The 15,367-nt window shown below is 35.5% G+C and overlaps 1 protein-coding gene across 1 annotated transcript in view; it reads right to left on the bottom strand.

Moving 5' to 3' along the window:
- Positions 1–244: 244 nt before the first annotated feature.
- The window catches only part of LOC149531035 (uncharacterized), an 83,849-nt gene continuing 68,726 nt past the window's right edge, over positions 245–15,367 (bottom strand). Inside the window, exons 4-7 of the mRNA XM_089811509.1 lie at positions 1,614–1,680; positions 1,190–1,261; positions 856–1,068; positions 245–752 (exon numbers count right to left, since the gene is read on the bottom strand). Of these exons, the coding sequence (XP_089667635.1) occupies positions 578–752; positions 856–1,068; positions 1,190–1,261; positions 1,614–1,680 (527 nt within the window). The 3' untranslated portion in view covers positions 245–577. The remainder of the gene's footprint in view (positions 753–855; positions 1,069–1,189; positions 1,262–1,613; positions 1,681–15,367) is intronic.

The raw sequence follows: 15,367 nt of genomic DNA, 5'->3' as shown, positions 1-15,367 counted from the left end.
ATCATCATGACAATTACAGAAACCAGCAATGTTTCCTCAACCCCCATAAAACAACTCACATCCCAGTCATAGGAACAGTCAGAACCACTAAAACTAACTAAAATTGAACAATCACAGATCGAAAATAATTGATGAAGGTGAAAATAAGATGAGGCAAACTTGTTACTTCCAGTTAATAAATGATTAACCTATATGCAACCACAAATTGCAAACCCTCAAATAAGCAACCCAGCACTGCCAAACATTATTAACCCAAATTTAAAAATCCATTCAAGAAATCAACACTATCCATCCGACAATAAAAACTCCTCAAACATCAAATGTATAATGTATCACTTATACACATAAGAGGATGTCACCAAGAATTGAGAATAAAATTATCAGAGAAATTCTGCTGGTATATGAGCCTACCTCGATCTACAACAGTTTTAACTACATAACTATCCTGTGCAATTTCAACATAAAGCCAAAATTCAGTGTGTGGTGCAAAATTCAACATTTATAAAGCGTAACTCCATTCTGCAGTAGCATGGAATTATTTATGCACCAACTCCATTCTGCAGAAGCAAGGAGCTATTTAAGCACCTGAATTGCTAGGAGACATACTTGGTGGTTTTGGAGATTTATTCCGTGCATTTGGTGACAAACTTGCAGGTGCAGGGGACCTAGCTGTAGAAGGGCTAGATTTATCTGGAACGTGATGCTGTGGTGTGAGACTCCTATGAGATCGACTGTGCCGAACTGGAGAACGACTGGAGAAATTCTAAATTCAGTTAAAATGACCTATGAAGAAAATACACATCACATCATAATATCATCATAGTTCATATTTCTTAGGTTCTCAAAGCAGCATACCTGTCCACAGAATGACTTCGGGACCTTCTCGTTCTCCTATCATTTGTGTCCCTACTTCGACTTCTACTAGGGCTGTGAGGACTAGCACTGTGGCTCAAACTCCGACGACGATATTCTCGTTCTTTTTCATGATATCTCTCATTATCATGTCTATCACGACTTCTACTTCGCCTCCTATGATCTCGAGATCTGTAGTCAGCATTGAACCTTTTGCTGCAATATTAAAAACAAAGCAAAATTCTTGTTTAAGCACAAAACAAACTCAACTAATTAAAAACAATTGCGAGTATCATTGTTACCAGCAAATTTCAATGTATATAACCCAAGTCCTAACCTGGACCGTTGTGGACTGCGACTCCTGTGCCTTTTAGAGCCGGTAGGCTCTGCAGTTAGCCTTCCCTTACGACTGTAGTAAAGAAGGATTTTCATTAGCAAATCAATCAGAATTTATACTGTTCCATCAATGAAACAAATAAAAGCTATTGACTGAAAATGTTGACAGCTGGACTAAAAGTTCTTAATAACTGAATTATTATTTTTATTTTGCTACACAGTATTGATAAATTAGTTTCAAAAGCTTAGAATTGCAATAGGATGTTTGCTATTTGAACAATGAAAATTATTTGTCTTTGCAGTTTCAATCAATCTTTGTTTGATCGCATCCTCAAGTTTTGAATGTCAAATCCTTATTGTCATTTGTCTAGGAAGCTGAATATTACAATTACTTGTTAGAAGTGGGAAAAAAAATAATAACTTACATTACTTCTGCATTAGGCCCATATTTCGCAAACTGCACAACAATATCCCTCCCATCAACATTCCTTCCTGCAGTGAAAGACAAATGAATCAGCTACATTCACTGAGTGAAAGAATGTTCAAGTCATAATTATCCATGCCAAACTATATTAAACAACCACCCATTTTATGCCCATGTTTTCTTTCATTGGGCTCATTATGAAAAACATCATCACTGAGAGATCTATGAAGTAAAACCACCACCAAAATGGCAACCTGCCTTGCGAATGACACTTTCACTTAACCGTTGTTCACTACTTCAAAGATAATGTCGACATCAGTGACAAAAGAGTATGCTTGCTTATAAAACAAAATTACTAATTTAAAATGTTAAACAAAACAGTTCACACTTATCAAGCCAAGGTCACTCAGAAGCCAGAAGGAAAGGCGTGTGCATGGAAAGAAAGAAAACAAAAAACCATATTTTCTTCCTTTCTCCAGAAAAGGATGTTTGCAAGAGAGGAAACCAAAAACTGTTTGTTGTAAATGTGCAAATTTTCACACCTGTGCAAGAATTTCAAGGACATGTATGAGAGAGTTCAGAAATTGGCAAATTCTGACATTTTCAGCAATTGAAATCCAACCAGGGAGTTACTTCTCCTAAATGTTTCGCTTGAAGCTCAACTTGGTCGATTAAATCAACCTCTGAAGATTGCAAATACAAGATTATACGGAAAAAGAGATAACTTTCAGTTTGTTGAATGGATGGATATATTGTTCCCTATTAGGGGCAAATGAAATAAATAAGCTAATTTGCAATTTTTCTTATTTAAATTCCTATAATTTTGTATCTCTCTTATGAGACTTTCCATGATTTATATATTTGGGATATATAAATCCATATTACAAATTTGATCTTATTCCTTTACATGTATTCCCCCTTATACTGTTTGAGATCTTCTCTACTTACAATGATATCTTGTTGTGTTTAATTGGGTAGGACATTTTCTCATATTTATCTTTCTTCCTCATCCGGTGTGTGTGTATCAAAAAATAACACATTATACTTCAGTGAAACCCAGGGACACACACCCCCCCCCCCCACAGAGCCACAGAGCACTTGGTGCGACTATTCGAGAACCCCCACCTCCACTGTTCCACAACATACCACTGTTGTGACGTGTCCAAAGTGCAGGGACGCCCAAACATCCTTGGGATATATGGAAGGCTCTTGGGAGTCTCCTGACCGTCTCAGAGATGTCTGGGTGTCCCCTATCGGCAACCGGCATCCCAAGTAAAATAAAAGTGATTTTTTAAATTTATTTTTAACTTTTGTTTTTGTATCTGGTTATATTCGAACCCTAAAATATGGTAGGTCCCATTTTGGAATCTCTGAAGTCTTCATAAGCCGACTAAACTTCATTTCTATCTCACATTTGGATTTCACATTGTTTGCTACAGCTGAGAAAGAAGGGTGAAAAGGAGTGCAATGAATGATTGGAAGAGTGAAAGAAGTGATTGCAAATAAAAGAGGAGAAAGATTCTACGCCTTCCTTGAAGAGATTCATCAAGCACTAGTTAAGAGTTTTCAAAAAAAAAATCTTGTTTTATTTCTGATTTCTATTTCTAAAACTAAATGTTAAAATTTTGAATGCATTGTTGTTCCTTTTTTAATTTTTCTTGTTGAAAGTATTTCCATTTTTGTTGTTTGAAATTTCTTGTATTTTTTATTTCTAACTTGTTTTTTGCTCAGATACTGATGCGTGGCCCTAGGGCCTGGCTTCCGCATCCGATACGGACGGATGCGAGAAGCCTCCAGGTGCCCTGCGGGTGCTGCCCGGAAGCCACCCGTAGGCATCCGGATGCGGTATCAGCTTCCACCCGCATCCAGATGCCTGCGGGTGGCTTCCGGGCAGCACCCACAGGGAATCTGGGAGCATAAAATCATAAACATTCGTTCAGAGTTTTGAAGCACAAATTTTAACAGTTTTTGACTATTTCATTGTATAAAACGTTGTTCAACTTCATCGCAAAAACATTTTAATGGGTTTCGCTGCTAAAATATGTGTGAGTTGATCGTTCAAGGAGGCACGAAAGAAGCTGAGCCAGGTCACACGACTTTTCTGTTCATTTGTGCCGCGTGACTTCATAATTTAGGCACACGACTCCATTTCTTTTGCCTTTTTGCAATCTTCTTTTTTGCATGCAACTCTACATTTGAATTATTAGGTTCTGTTTTAGGTTTTCTTACGTATCATTCCCATTTCATATCCGTATTATTATTATGTTTTTGGTTTACTTATGTTTAATATTAAGTAAGTATTATTAAAAAATTAAATATATATATATATATATATATATATATATATATATATATATATATATTTTATGTTCGATTTTACTTCACATTTCTTTCCTTGTATCATTTTCACGTATGTATTATTATTTTTCTGGCTTATTTTTTATTTTCAGAATATTTATACTGTCAAAAATCTTATATTAATAATATTTAACAATATTACTAAAAATAAATCATATATTTAGATATAGTTTACATTTAATAAATAATTCAATCTTTTTATAATTATTTCAAATCTATTTAGCAAAGTAAAATTACTTTCACCTAAGCTAAATCAGTTGCATTTCTTTGCATATGTTTATATATATATATATATATATATATATATATATATATATATATATATATATATATATATATATATATATATATATATATATATATATATATACGTTTCCTCTCGCATCCGCATCCTAAAAAAAAAAAATCCCCGCATCCCGTATCCGCTTCCGGAATCCACATTTGAATCGGTAACTTAGGTTTTTTGTCATTTTAATTTCTAAATTAGGCTGAAACTTCATTCGTGCCAACAGGTGAGCACAAATTGTGGACCACAATCTTTGATAACCAATATAACAAGATCAGTGTTTTGATGGGGTAGATGAAGGCATGTTGGACAGAGTCTGGTTACATCATAGTTATGGATAGGTGGTCAAACATTAGCCACTGTCCACTCATCACATCATGGTTACATGCACATAGGGCCCATACTTTCTGAGGACGTTTGATTGTTCGGGGCATCGCAAAGATGTCGATTTTCAGTTTCACAACCTTAGGGAGGCTATTGAGGAGGTTGGGCCACAAAACATGGTCCAAGTAGTGGCAAATGCAGCACGTGTGCAACGCTGCAGGGAAGCTTGTTGAGGCAGTCTATAGACATATTTGGTGGACTCCATGTTGTGTGTATGGCACGAAAAATGCACTCAAGGAGATTAGAAAGATTGATTGGATTAGAGGAGTGGTCAATGATGCAAGAGATGTGCACATGTTTATCTGCAGCCACTACATGTACTCTTCAAGAGCTTTGCAAAGGAGGTCTTAAACTAGTCGAGTCTAGATATGCATCATATTATATTCTCTTGGAGAGAATGCTTGAGTTGCAAGAGCGGCTGCAACCCATGGTCATGACACAAGAATGGAATCGATGGGTTGAGGCCAAGACAAAGCAAGGTAAGAGGGTAAAGGAGACAGTCAAACTGATCAGTTTTGGAGTGATGCAAAATACATAATCTCCATCATTACTCTAGTTTTCCAAGTGATTAGATATGGTGATGGGGATGCACCTAACCTTGGAGAGGTATATGAGTGCATCGATTCAAAGATTGGCCATATTAGGGTTGTTGTATGAGAGAGGGTCCTCACTTTAGCATTCTACCATGAGCACATTCAGCCAATCATTCAGCACAGATGGGAGAGGTTGAGCACTCCTTTGCACATGGTTGTTTCTGTATTGAATCCTAAGTGATACATGGCTAAGCCTAGTAGAGTTACACCACTTCAGGATGTTAAAGTGAAGGCAAGGTTCTTTGGGTGCATTGGTAAATGTACGATGTTGATACTGCTGATGAGATTTGCTCCAAGTGGATGGAATTTGCCACTCTTACAGGTAATTGGTAATTCAATATCCTTTATTTACTACTTAGAGTTAACTTTAGTTTACTATCGGGTATGTTTATGACATTATGTTACTATGTTGAATGTTCAATGGTTCTGGTTCACGATGAATTATTTTCACTCACAGGGTACTTGGATGAGGCAAAGATGGATATCACAACTATGATACAAAAGCATCCAATTTGTAGTGGAAATATCATGGATTACAAAGGTCAAAGATTACCACACTTTCCATTTGATTGTTATCTCAGGTTTCTAATTCCTTGGCTACAAAGAGGAGCCGGTCTATTTATAGCTTCATCCACTCTATTAAGAGGAACAAACTTACCTCTAAGAGAGCAAAAAAGCTAGTTGTTATACACAATGTCTTGCATATCATGGATTGCAAGACACACATGTACAAGGAAACCCCAACAGCATGATGGATGTAGAGCCAGAAGAGCCGTCTCATAATGATGAGTACGAAACTGCAACAGACACAAATATAGGGTTGGTTAGCGTTCCTTTGGTGCATCTTGACTGTGAGGAGTTCACTAGTTCCAATGACGAGGACTTTTGCTTGGGGGATGATTAGAGGCCCTCCTTCACTACACTTTGACATTATTTTGTACTTGTTTCGATATCAATCATGATTCATATCATGCTACTCATTGTAATCATCTTTATGATATTTGATAGAAGTGAACTAATATAAATCCTATTTTCTGATCATTTGAATTTTGAGTTTTGAATGTTACTATTAGGTATGTATTATGTTACATGTTGGATGTTCAATTGTTTTGGTTTGTGTCGCAATTTCACTATGTTCAAGTATTTCAATTTGGTATGTTATATTGAAACATTATTTCATGACTAGCATTTCATAGCATTTCATGTTCATGGTATACAGCAACCCTTTCCCCCTCCCTCGCCCCCTATCATTGCCCCGAAAGCTCATTCCGATGTCCTAAAATCCCTAGTGCCAGTGTTACACTAGTATACTCACCCTCCATGTCGTATCATTTGTATATTTTATACTATCCTCTTCTACTTCAATTAAAGGATTCTTTGATGATGATGTGTATCTGTCCCCCGTGGAACTGTTGTTGATGCTTCTCTAATATCATATGACGAGGTGGCAAATCTTCTTCGCATTTTCGAATAATTGACTCTTAATACTCACTAAGAATGCCCTTTATATGATCTTGGCACTCCTTAGGAATGTCATTGATATGGTTATGATGCTCGCTAAGAATGAGCTTGACAGTCACTACGAATGTCCCTAATACTCACTAAGAATGTCCTTAACACTCCCTAAGAATGTCCTCGATTCTAGTTTTTGACACTCAATAAGAATGTCCTTGATTTGATCTTCACACTGACTAAGAATGTCGACTTTTTCATATACACTGTATTTTCACCTTGGTGTATACACTATACACTCCATTATCTTCTTTACTAAGATTAAATTGTTAAACTTTGCCCAAAAATTAGGATAAACAAAAAAAAGATAAGAACAAGCTAACTACAAATGACACAAGAAATTATCCTAGGAAAACATTTCCACTTGAAAGGGAAAAACCCAGCCACACCAACAAAAATGTATCTTTTATTGATATAATATGTTTGAGTACAAGGCTTTCACATGATTGCTTACAATAAACTAAGCAATCACATAAATAGATTGAAATGAGACTTCAGATTACACACGAAGGTCTCTTCAAAAGTCTAATACAAGACCCGCCATATTTCCAAATATTCAATACTTCATATTTCTATTCTTTGCATGACATATGACATGTCATTTTACATTATATTATCTTAAATATTATCACAAATGTCACTTTCAGCTGAAGATGACTATAATAGTTATAACAACCATATTTCTATTTCATAAAATCAGAAATAAAGATCTCTATCGTAGCTACAATCTTTAACACTCTCTCTTAGCAAGAGAGATTTTTAGTCAGGCTGGTACACATAATTGCAACAAAAAAATGTCATTATCACATTATTCTCATAAACATTTGTTATCTCAGCATAACATAATTCACCATAGTTACTTCATGATATTACATCCCAATTTTTGGCTCAAATTAAAAATGTCCATATAGTCATTGAGGTTTCATTTGAAGTCTGTTGACAGGTAAAATTAGTTACAATCATATGAAATGGTAAGATTGTTAATCGTTATAATTTCATATGAAGTTGGCATGCTAGTTAACCAATATGATGATATTTTAATGTTATCTTCAAAAGTTGGTTAATCATCATGAATTCATGGAAAGTGAAATGGTGGTTTGCCATTATGATGGTTTATGAATAATAACTATTATGGTAATTATGGTTATATTGAGGAATATTATATTATCATGGAGAAATTCTTCCCTATATGAGCACGTCGAAGGGGGGAGGCATTGCCAGAAAGGAGTTGGGCGGGAGGGGGCGGACCACCTACAATTGAGCAAATGGATGGGAATCCTAAACCACCATGACCAAGGATGAAACAACTAGACAAGCAAAAAGAACAAAGGATAACCATGAGCTAACTAGTTAAATCAAAAACATTATAAAACTCAAATAAGAATATTACCTTCATAATGTGGATGATCTTGATGTATCTTGCAAAGCTACCATGTTTTAGTATAGTAATATCTTGCCTATACTCATTCGATTGGGGTATGAAATATTTCCGTATGTATACATATATATGTATGTGTGTGTGTGTATGCAAAGTTCAGCATTAACGTATACATATGTGTGTGTGTGTGTGTGTATGTATCTACATATCAAAATTAGTCTGGCAAGCATGAATATATATGGGAACGACATTAATATACTAAGACATGGTTAGGCGTATGTTGCCACCTTTTATTTTTATGTATTTCTTGACCTTGTCCATGGTCATTTATTTTCAATTGCTTGATCAACCTTATTGTATTTTGTATCTACCACCTTATGCATCGAGCTATCATATTCGTATGGATATTTCTTTTTTGAATTTTTTAGAGTCTTGCAACCTTCTTGCCACCTCAATCTTGTTCTAACCGAACCAACGCAAGAGATCATTTTCCATCTTGGCTGATACTTGTTCTTATTTTTATGCTCTTGATCATGTCCCAAAGGCTCCTCTCTCTTCTATCTATCTACATATTTGTTCCGAGCATTTCAGATTTCTAAGAACACCACAATATAGTGTTACACATTAGAGCTAATAAAAAAGCGATTATCAAAGATGTATTGTTAGAGCAGAAGCTCATGGGCTAAGGCCATGATTATTCACCGAATTGTTTTGTGGTCTTGGTGTCAATTACATTAAAAATTTCCATATTCATTGGATCGATCACAAGGAATCAAGTCATGCTTTGTAAATCCCATTGTATTTAATATATTTTATCTTTCCTATATATGTTGAATTTCTCATCTCTGCTATTAGCTTTGTTTAGTACTTGCAAGTAAAGAGCCGAACGTATTTAGTTTCATCATGATCTTATTTGATCACCAATATGCTCTGCTAGTGTGATATTGAGTTGCATATCTATATGATTTGAATAAAGGAGCACCATATAGGGGCATAGTCAATATGTCCTTGAGATGGAGAGCTCTTTTGATATGATAAAAATAGAATTAAAAGCATATTGTCTTATGATGCCATAGAGCGATAAAGGCATGATATTTGGCAAAGAAATAAGAGGTCATGAAATACAGAGATTTAATATAAATTTTCCCCAAATAGTAAGGACCGTCATGGTCGAGCTAAGGGAGGAAAGAGTGGGAAGAATTCTTGCAATGAAAGAACAAATATAATCAGTTTTTAACATCTAAATCAAATATAAAGGTAGCTCATGGGAATCCTTTGTATAAAATCTTGTTGCCAAGTCGAGTGGTGGGTTGACATTCCAACACCAATATGCTCAGTGACTAGATTGTGGTGTCCCAGGCCAATTCCCAGGGTAGGGGGGGCCTTCTTGGTTGAGATTGTGTGGGGATATTCAAGGGTCTATGGTTGGGAGGTAAAACCCTTAGCAATGTTTCTCCTCTCCATCAGATGCCAAGACATGCACAAGACACTGATAAGCCATGCATTCAAATATCTATTGGTAACAGGTATATTACTTTAATGAATCTGAAATTTTCAAGTTGAAGATATGTTAGATTGATTGATATCACTTAATCAATGATTTCCCTTCAAATGCTTGGGAATCAGTTCCTCTTTAATGTATTTGGATAACAGTTAAATTAGTTGATTTTCCAATTGAACACGAATGTATCTATATGCATGAGGAAGGCTTACCTGATGGTTGTTATATCTACTTTTCATTTATGTGAATAATATGAAAGTATCTTTTAACTATTAATTAGCAATAGGAGAGGAAAGGACTAATACAGTGGTTTTTGATGCCCTAAATGGTATTTGTAATTATGATACAGTGGTATTTGATGACCTAAATGGTATGTCATTATATCACAATGGTATTTGATTCCCTAAATCGCATTTGTCATTACGATACAATGTTATAACTATTTGTGCCCTAAGTGGTATATGTGAACTAACCTGAGTTTTGCAAATGTTGCCCTAGGCGGATTCCAGTTTCGTAATTAGGGTATGGAAAACTTAAATCCTCTATCTAGATTTATTGATGATGCCTTCAATTGTTAGCTATGTTATTTTGGTTAAATAATTATAACTATTAATCTCTTCTATATGAACATAACTATCATAACTGCCTTCTCATGAAATGTGAAGTAGTATTTGAATTTTGATGTTATGCTAGTTGTTAGCGAAAACCCTGAAAAATGGGGATGTTACACACAAGCACATAAAATGAAGTCACACACGACTTCCAGAGAAGAGTTCACTTCCACCGTGCATTTTCACAAAGGGTGGTCCACCATACCTACTCGCTAAGGGTGGAACAAGGGCTTTCACCTATAACTTCTCCCAACGAAGAATGCTTTTCCACCATGCTTACTCGCAAAAGGTGGTCCACTGTACCTACTAGCAGAGGATGAAATGAGGACTTTCAACTCAAACTTCTCCCATAGAAGAATGCATTTCCACCATGCCTACTCACAAAGGGTGGAACAAGAGCTTTCACCTCAAACTTCTCCCAAAGAAGAATGCACTAACAATTGAGATTATCTCTCAATAGAGATACCCTCTCAACAGAGACAATTTTGTTCACCAAAAATAGGATAGCTAATTTCAATAAGCTTGTAAAGAGTTAGACATCTCCTTCTGTCACGTAACCTCCCTCTAAAGCTGAATATACTTCCTTTGAGGTTTTCGATATCATCAATTCAGTCAAGACTCTATAATCTCTCATTATTCCATTAATTTGTCCTGTAATCAAGAGAGATCAAATATAGAGATTAATGCTATATACTATTCCAAGTAATATGACAAAACGTCAAGACAAGTACTTATATTTTATAGTCCAGTTTTCTGGTGCAAATAATAGAGATAGCAAATGCCATCAGAAAAATGAAAACAACATTCCTTCACCATGTCAACAAACAATTACACCTGTAATATTAGCAGTGATTCCCTTAAACTTCAGCAGCGGCAATAGCCAATACACATGACATCTTGAAGTACTGCTTCCACACCAAATTCATCAAATTTCTCATAATCATCATACACATAAGAAAACAGACCTATCGATTGATCCAAGTCATAAAGAATCAATCAGCTGAAGAGAAATAGATATGACTAAGACCAGAAATTGAAGAATACTTGAGCAATCAAGAGTATCATAGAAAATTTAGCTGGCACCCATATATGAGAGAATGAAATAAGATACTTCAATCTGCTCCTAGAAGAGTTTTATACAAAATATATGTCCAAACACTCCCTTTGTGTCATATTTAGCCAAGTGATACATCTAAATCATCATTAACAATTTCTAATAAACAATTCAATGCAAGGATCTATCTCAGTTGGTTGAGGTTCAGATTCCAATCTGACACAATTCAAGCAAGCTAGAGTCTATGACTTCTACAGCAAGTAATTTGTTAATTCCTTGTAACTTTGACAAGATAAGTGTTCTGATTTTCAGATCAGTCTGATCTAGATGCATGAGTTGCCTTAAGTATTGGTCACTAGAACATATTGTTCCCTCTAGATAGATTGGCATCTTCCTTGTGGCTTTTATAAGCCTTCGTATTTACTAATGTGGTTAGTTAGTTACTAACCATTAGTAACTCTTGGAATGGGTACCAATCTTGAGGAAACAATTATGTTGTTAAATAGGCCAACCTAGAGAGGGACATGTCCATTCCATGAACATGCCCCTTGAGTTAGGTATAAGAGAGGGTTAGATTGTAGATTAGACGACACACCGAAATCTATAAGTCTACTCTTCTAGCAATCTACCCAAATAGAATCAAGATAGAGGATTGTAAACATTTGCAAAAGATCCATGAACTTAACATGGTATCAAAGCCATGCTCAATTCATACGCCTATAGCAAGGACAAACAATATCTTAGACTTCATCAATGGAAGATCCATTCTATATCATTATAAGCACGATTGCAGAAGAGTTCAGATATCTATAAAATATTGACGTCAGTTTGCAGAGAGCTTATCTCAATGTAAGATTTGACTTTGCCAAAACGTCAAGGATTTATGTCTTGGGTGGAAACATTGATATCTACAGAAGGTGAATTTCCTGAAACAAGAGCTGGAGTTCAAGCGGCATTACCTCAAATCAGATTTTGGAGGAAGAAATTTGTGAAAAGATCTGAAATTAAGTGCAGAGAACTTGACTAGAGAAATGCCCACAAGCACAGGCTCTCAGAGGACGACACAATGTGAAATCCAAATTTGGAAATCCCATCATTCGGTATCAGCAAAAGCTCTGTCAAATCAAAGGAATTTTTTTGTTGGGTTGGTGCTCCCAAGGGCCGATGTTATCCACCATTTACACTTCTTAAAGAAACCAATAACCTTTTTAGGGGGGAGATGATGATTTGAGACTTGACAGGTTTAAATCCCTGTTAAAAACCGAAATTTTGGATCCCACAGAAAAATTGCCTTCTCTATTCCATTCTTCAAAAGTGGAGTTTTGCCTCAATAAGATGTAATTAAGCTTCTCAAACAACTTGATCATCACAACTATAGTGTTGGAGGCCAAAAGCAATAGAAATGACTGTGGAGATCATAGGGGTAGAAGTCGCTAGTGAATAACAACTCTCATACTGCAATTTACATTATTTATTTGCAGTAGATTTTGATCAGAAGGTTACAAATTAATGGTCGCAAGCCAAGAGTTCAGTGAGAACAAAGGAATATGAGTGGTTGGGCTCTTTTGTGATGTTCCGGAAAAAATTATATATATAGTTTAACATTCTACCCATCACCTCAGCTTCAAGTTATGACGACACCAAAACAGATGTGCGGTCATGCAAACTTTTGTTGGGAAGGGATTCTCCAATATTCTTTGAAATATATGTTGTTAATCAATATGAAGATAACGACCACATGATGTTGAATATGCAGAATGACTTTATCATTCAGTAGGGGATACAAATGTATTGAGAAAGTGCCTTGGCTTTCACATTACACATTGAAAGAAAGCAAGTTGAAGGAAAAGATCATTTAGTGAATGGCCATTCTTGACGCACTTGAGAATTTTCTTTGAATAAGTTCCATATTTGGAGATGACTAGACAACTAGGCAGCTATATTTGAGAAATCATTCGTGAAGCCAATTATTGCTTGTGGTTGATAAGGAACAATTTTTGGCTTCCCTATCCTGATCCAATCTGGATTCAAATTAACCTCAAAGTTGAATTCATTTGGATGGAAGGATTCCTTTGGCTTATGAAATATTAGAGACTCTTGAAGCAACTAACGAGAAACCCTTTGACCCATATGTTTTGATTGTTACATTTGTAAATTCACAAACAATCTCAAAATAGCAGCAGTTTGCAAGTTTTGAGTGTCAACAGGCAACAAGGGTCACAAATGAGGGGTACCTTCGATATTCTTGGAAGTCTCAGTACTCTGACTAGCAACACTTTACATTTTAATGGAAACATAATGAACTGAGATGGTTCTGCACTTGAAATTACTTCAATATCAATACGAGTAAAGGATTTCAAAATATACTATGCACTAGAGCATGTGATCTAGTCTGACTTCTATGTTGCTGAATGCTTATCTCTATTGACTGTGGACGGACCAAGAAGTACAACAAGATAGGTATTCTTTATGGTTGAATAATGCTCTTCAATCCTTCATGTTGTTATTAATTCATGCTATATTATTTGGATAATGAATAATGAATGATTCAAGCATTGATATTTGTCTTGGACTGTTATTAATCTCTATGAAAAGCTTTCAGGATGGCACCAAGGTTAGAGTACCAAATGTATCTAAGTATTCTTCTAACAAGGAGCAATTACTTTTCATAAGAGGAATGCAATGGGATGATGAGAGATATGTAGACTGCTTCATTGATACATTTAGTTGTATCTCCCACCCTCTGTGGACAATGCTAGGTAGATCCATCCTTTGCGAGTATGCAAGATGGTATCATTAAAAGTCCATGATGTTCAATATCACCCTCGAAGAATGCCATAGTGATTATGTGAATATTTTGAATGTTTTGAATCCTCCCTAGCTAAGAGGGAGTATTGAAATTAGCTAAATCGGATTCTAGCATATTTAATTCTATGGTATTGGCCAAAAATGAAGGTTGTGATCTCTAGATGGGAGATACATTTGGTAAGGCTTTGTTAGGTCGAGAATATTAAAGGAGGATACATCAGGCTGCTGGAGACTATAGCGAAGCACAAAATTCATTGTAATATTTGGTGACTATCTAACATTCTGGAAGGCCATTACTCAAAGAGTATTTGGTGAATATCGTTGATATTCTAGGAGGCCAATACTCATGATATCATATGAGATATCAAAACATTTTACTCAAGGCATTTCTAATCTTTCCTCAAGTCCAAGAGGGAGTGTTAATGATTGTGGACTTAGAAAAGATGCATTCTATATAACCTTATGACTATTCAAATTATTAGTATTGGTTCTCTTAGAAAGGAGGGAATAAAGTGACATCATGCTGTGACACTAAGATCATTAGCATGGTATGCCTTCCTGACAAATAGAGAAGCTAAATGATCTACAATGGTGAATCTTGACTTAGAGGGAGTAGACCATGCTTTATTTATTCCCGAGTAATAAAGAATTTGTAGCAAAAATCATAAGTATCATCTTATAAGAAGGTTATATGTCAAAGAGAGTACTTAGAAGATCAAGTTGACTCCCCAGGATTTAGATTATACAAACTCAAACTGAGTGTACCATGTCAAGATGGTGTATACTCATAAAGTACAAAAGCTTTCATCAAGGTTATGATGGAAAGATACGTATCTATTGTACTTAAGCTCATCTTTTACCTTATGTTTATAATATCTTTCATTTGTATTTTTTTATAAGAAGAGTATATGCCTTGATTTTGTTTTCTGAAGAATGTTCTTGTAGGAAAGAAGTTTGGATTCAGAGGGAGTTTGACATCTCATCAAGGCAACCTTGAATAAGGAGCTCGAAAGATTTGATATCCAGTAGGAATCTTGAAAATCTAAAGTGAGCAACATCTGATGCGCCTACCTTTATAAACTCATGGTGTGGAAGCATTTCTCAACAAACAATCTTGCAGCATTAGTTTGCAGTAATAGAAAAGAATCTTCTAGCACAAATTTGATGTGATAGCAAATGATCTTATGGTGTTTTAAATCAGTAGAGGACTACTGGCAAATCTTGAATAGATTCAAGATTGTGTTGTGAAAGAGACATTTCGATGTCTATA

Source organism: Cupressus sempervirens, chromosome 11, assembly GCF_028749045.1.
Source record: "Cupressus sempervirens isolate cs-2001-9-10 chromosome 11, ASM2874904v1, whole genome shotgun sequence".
In the NCBI taxonomy this organism is placed as follows: Eukaryota; Viridiplantae; Streptophyta; class Pinopsida; order Cupressales; family Cupressaceae; genus Cupressus; species Cupressus sempervirens.
Note: the sequence above shows the minus strand (reverse complement) of the source record. Positions and strands in the feature narration are given on the sequence as shown.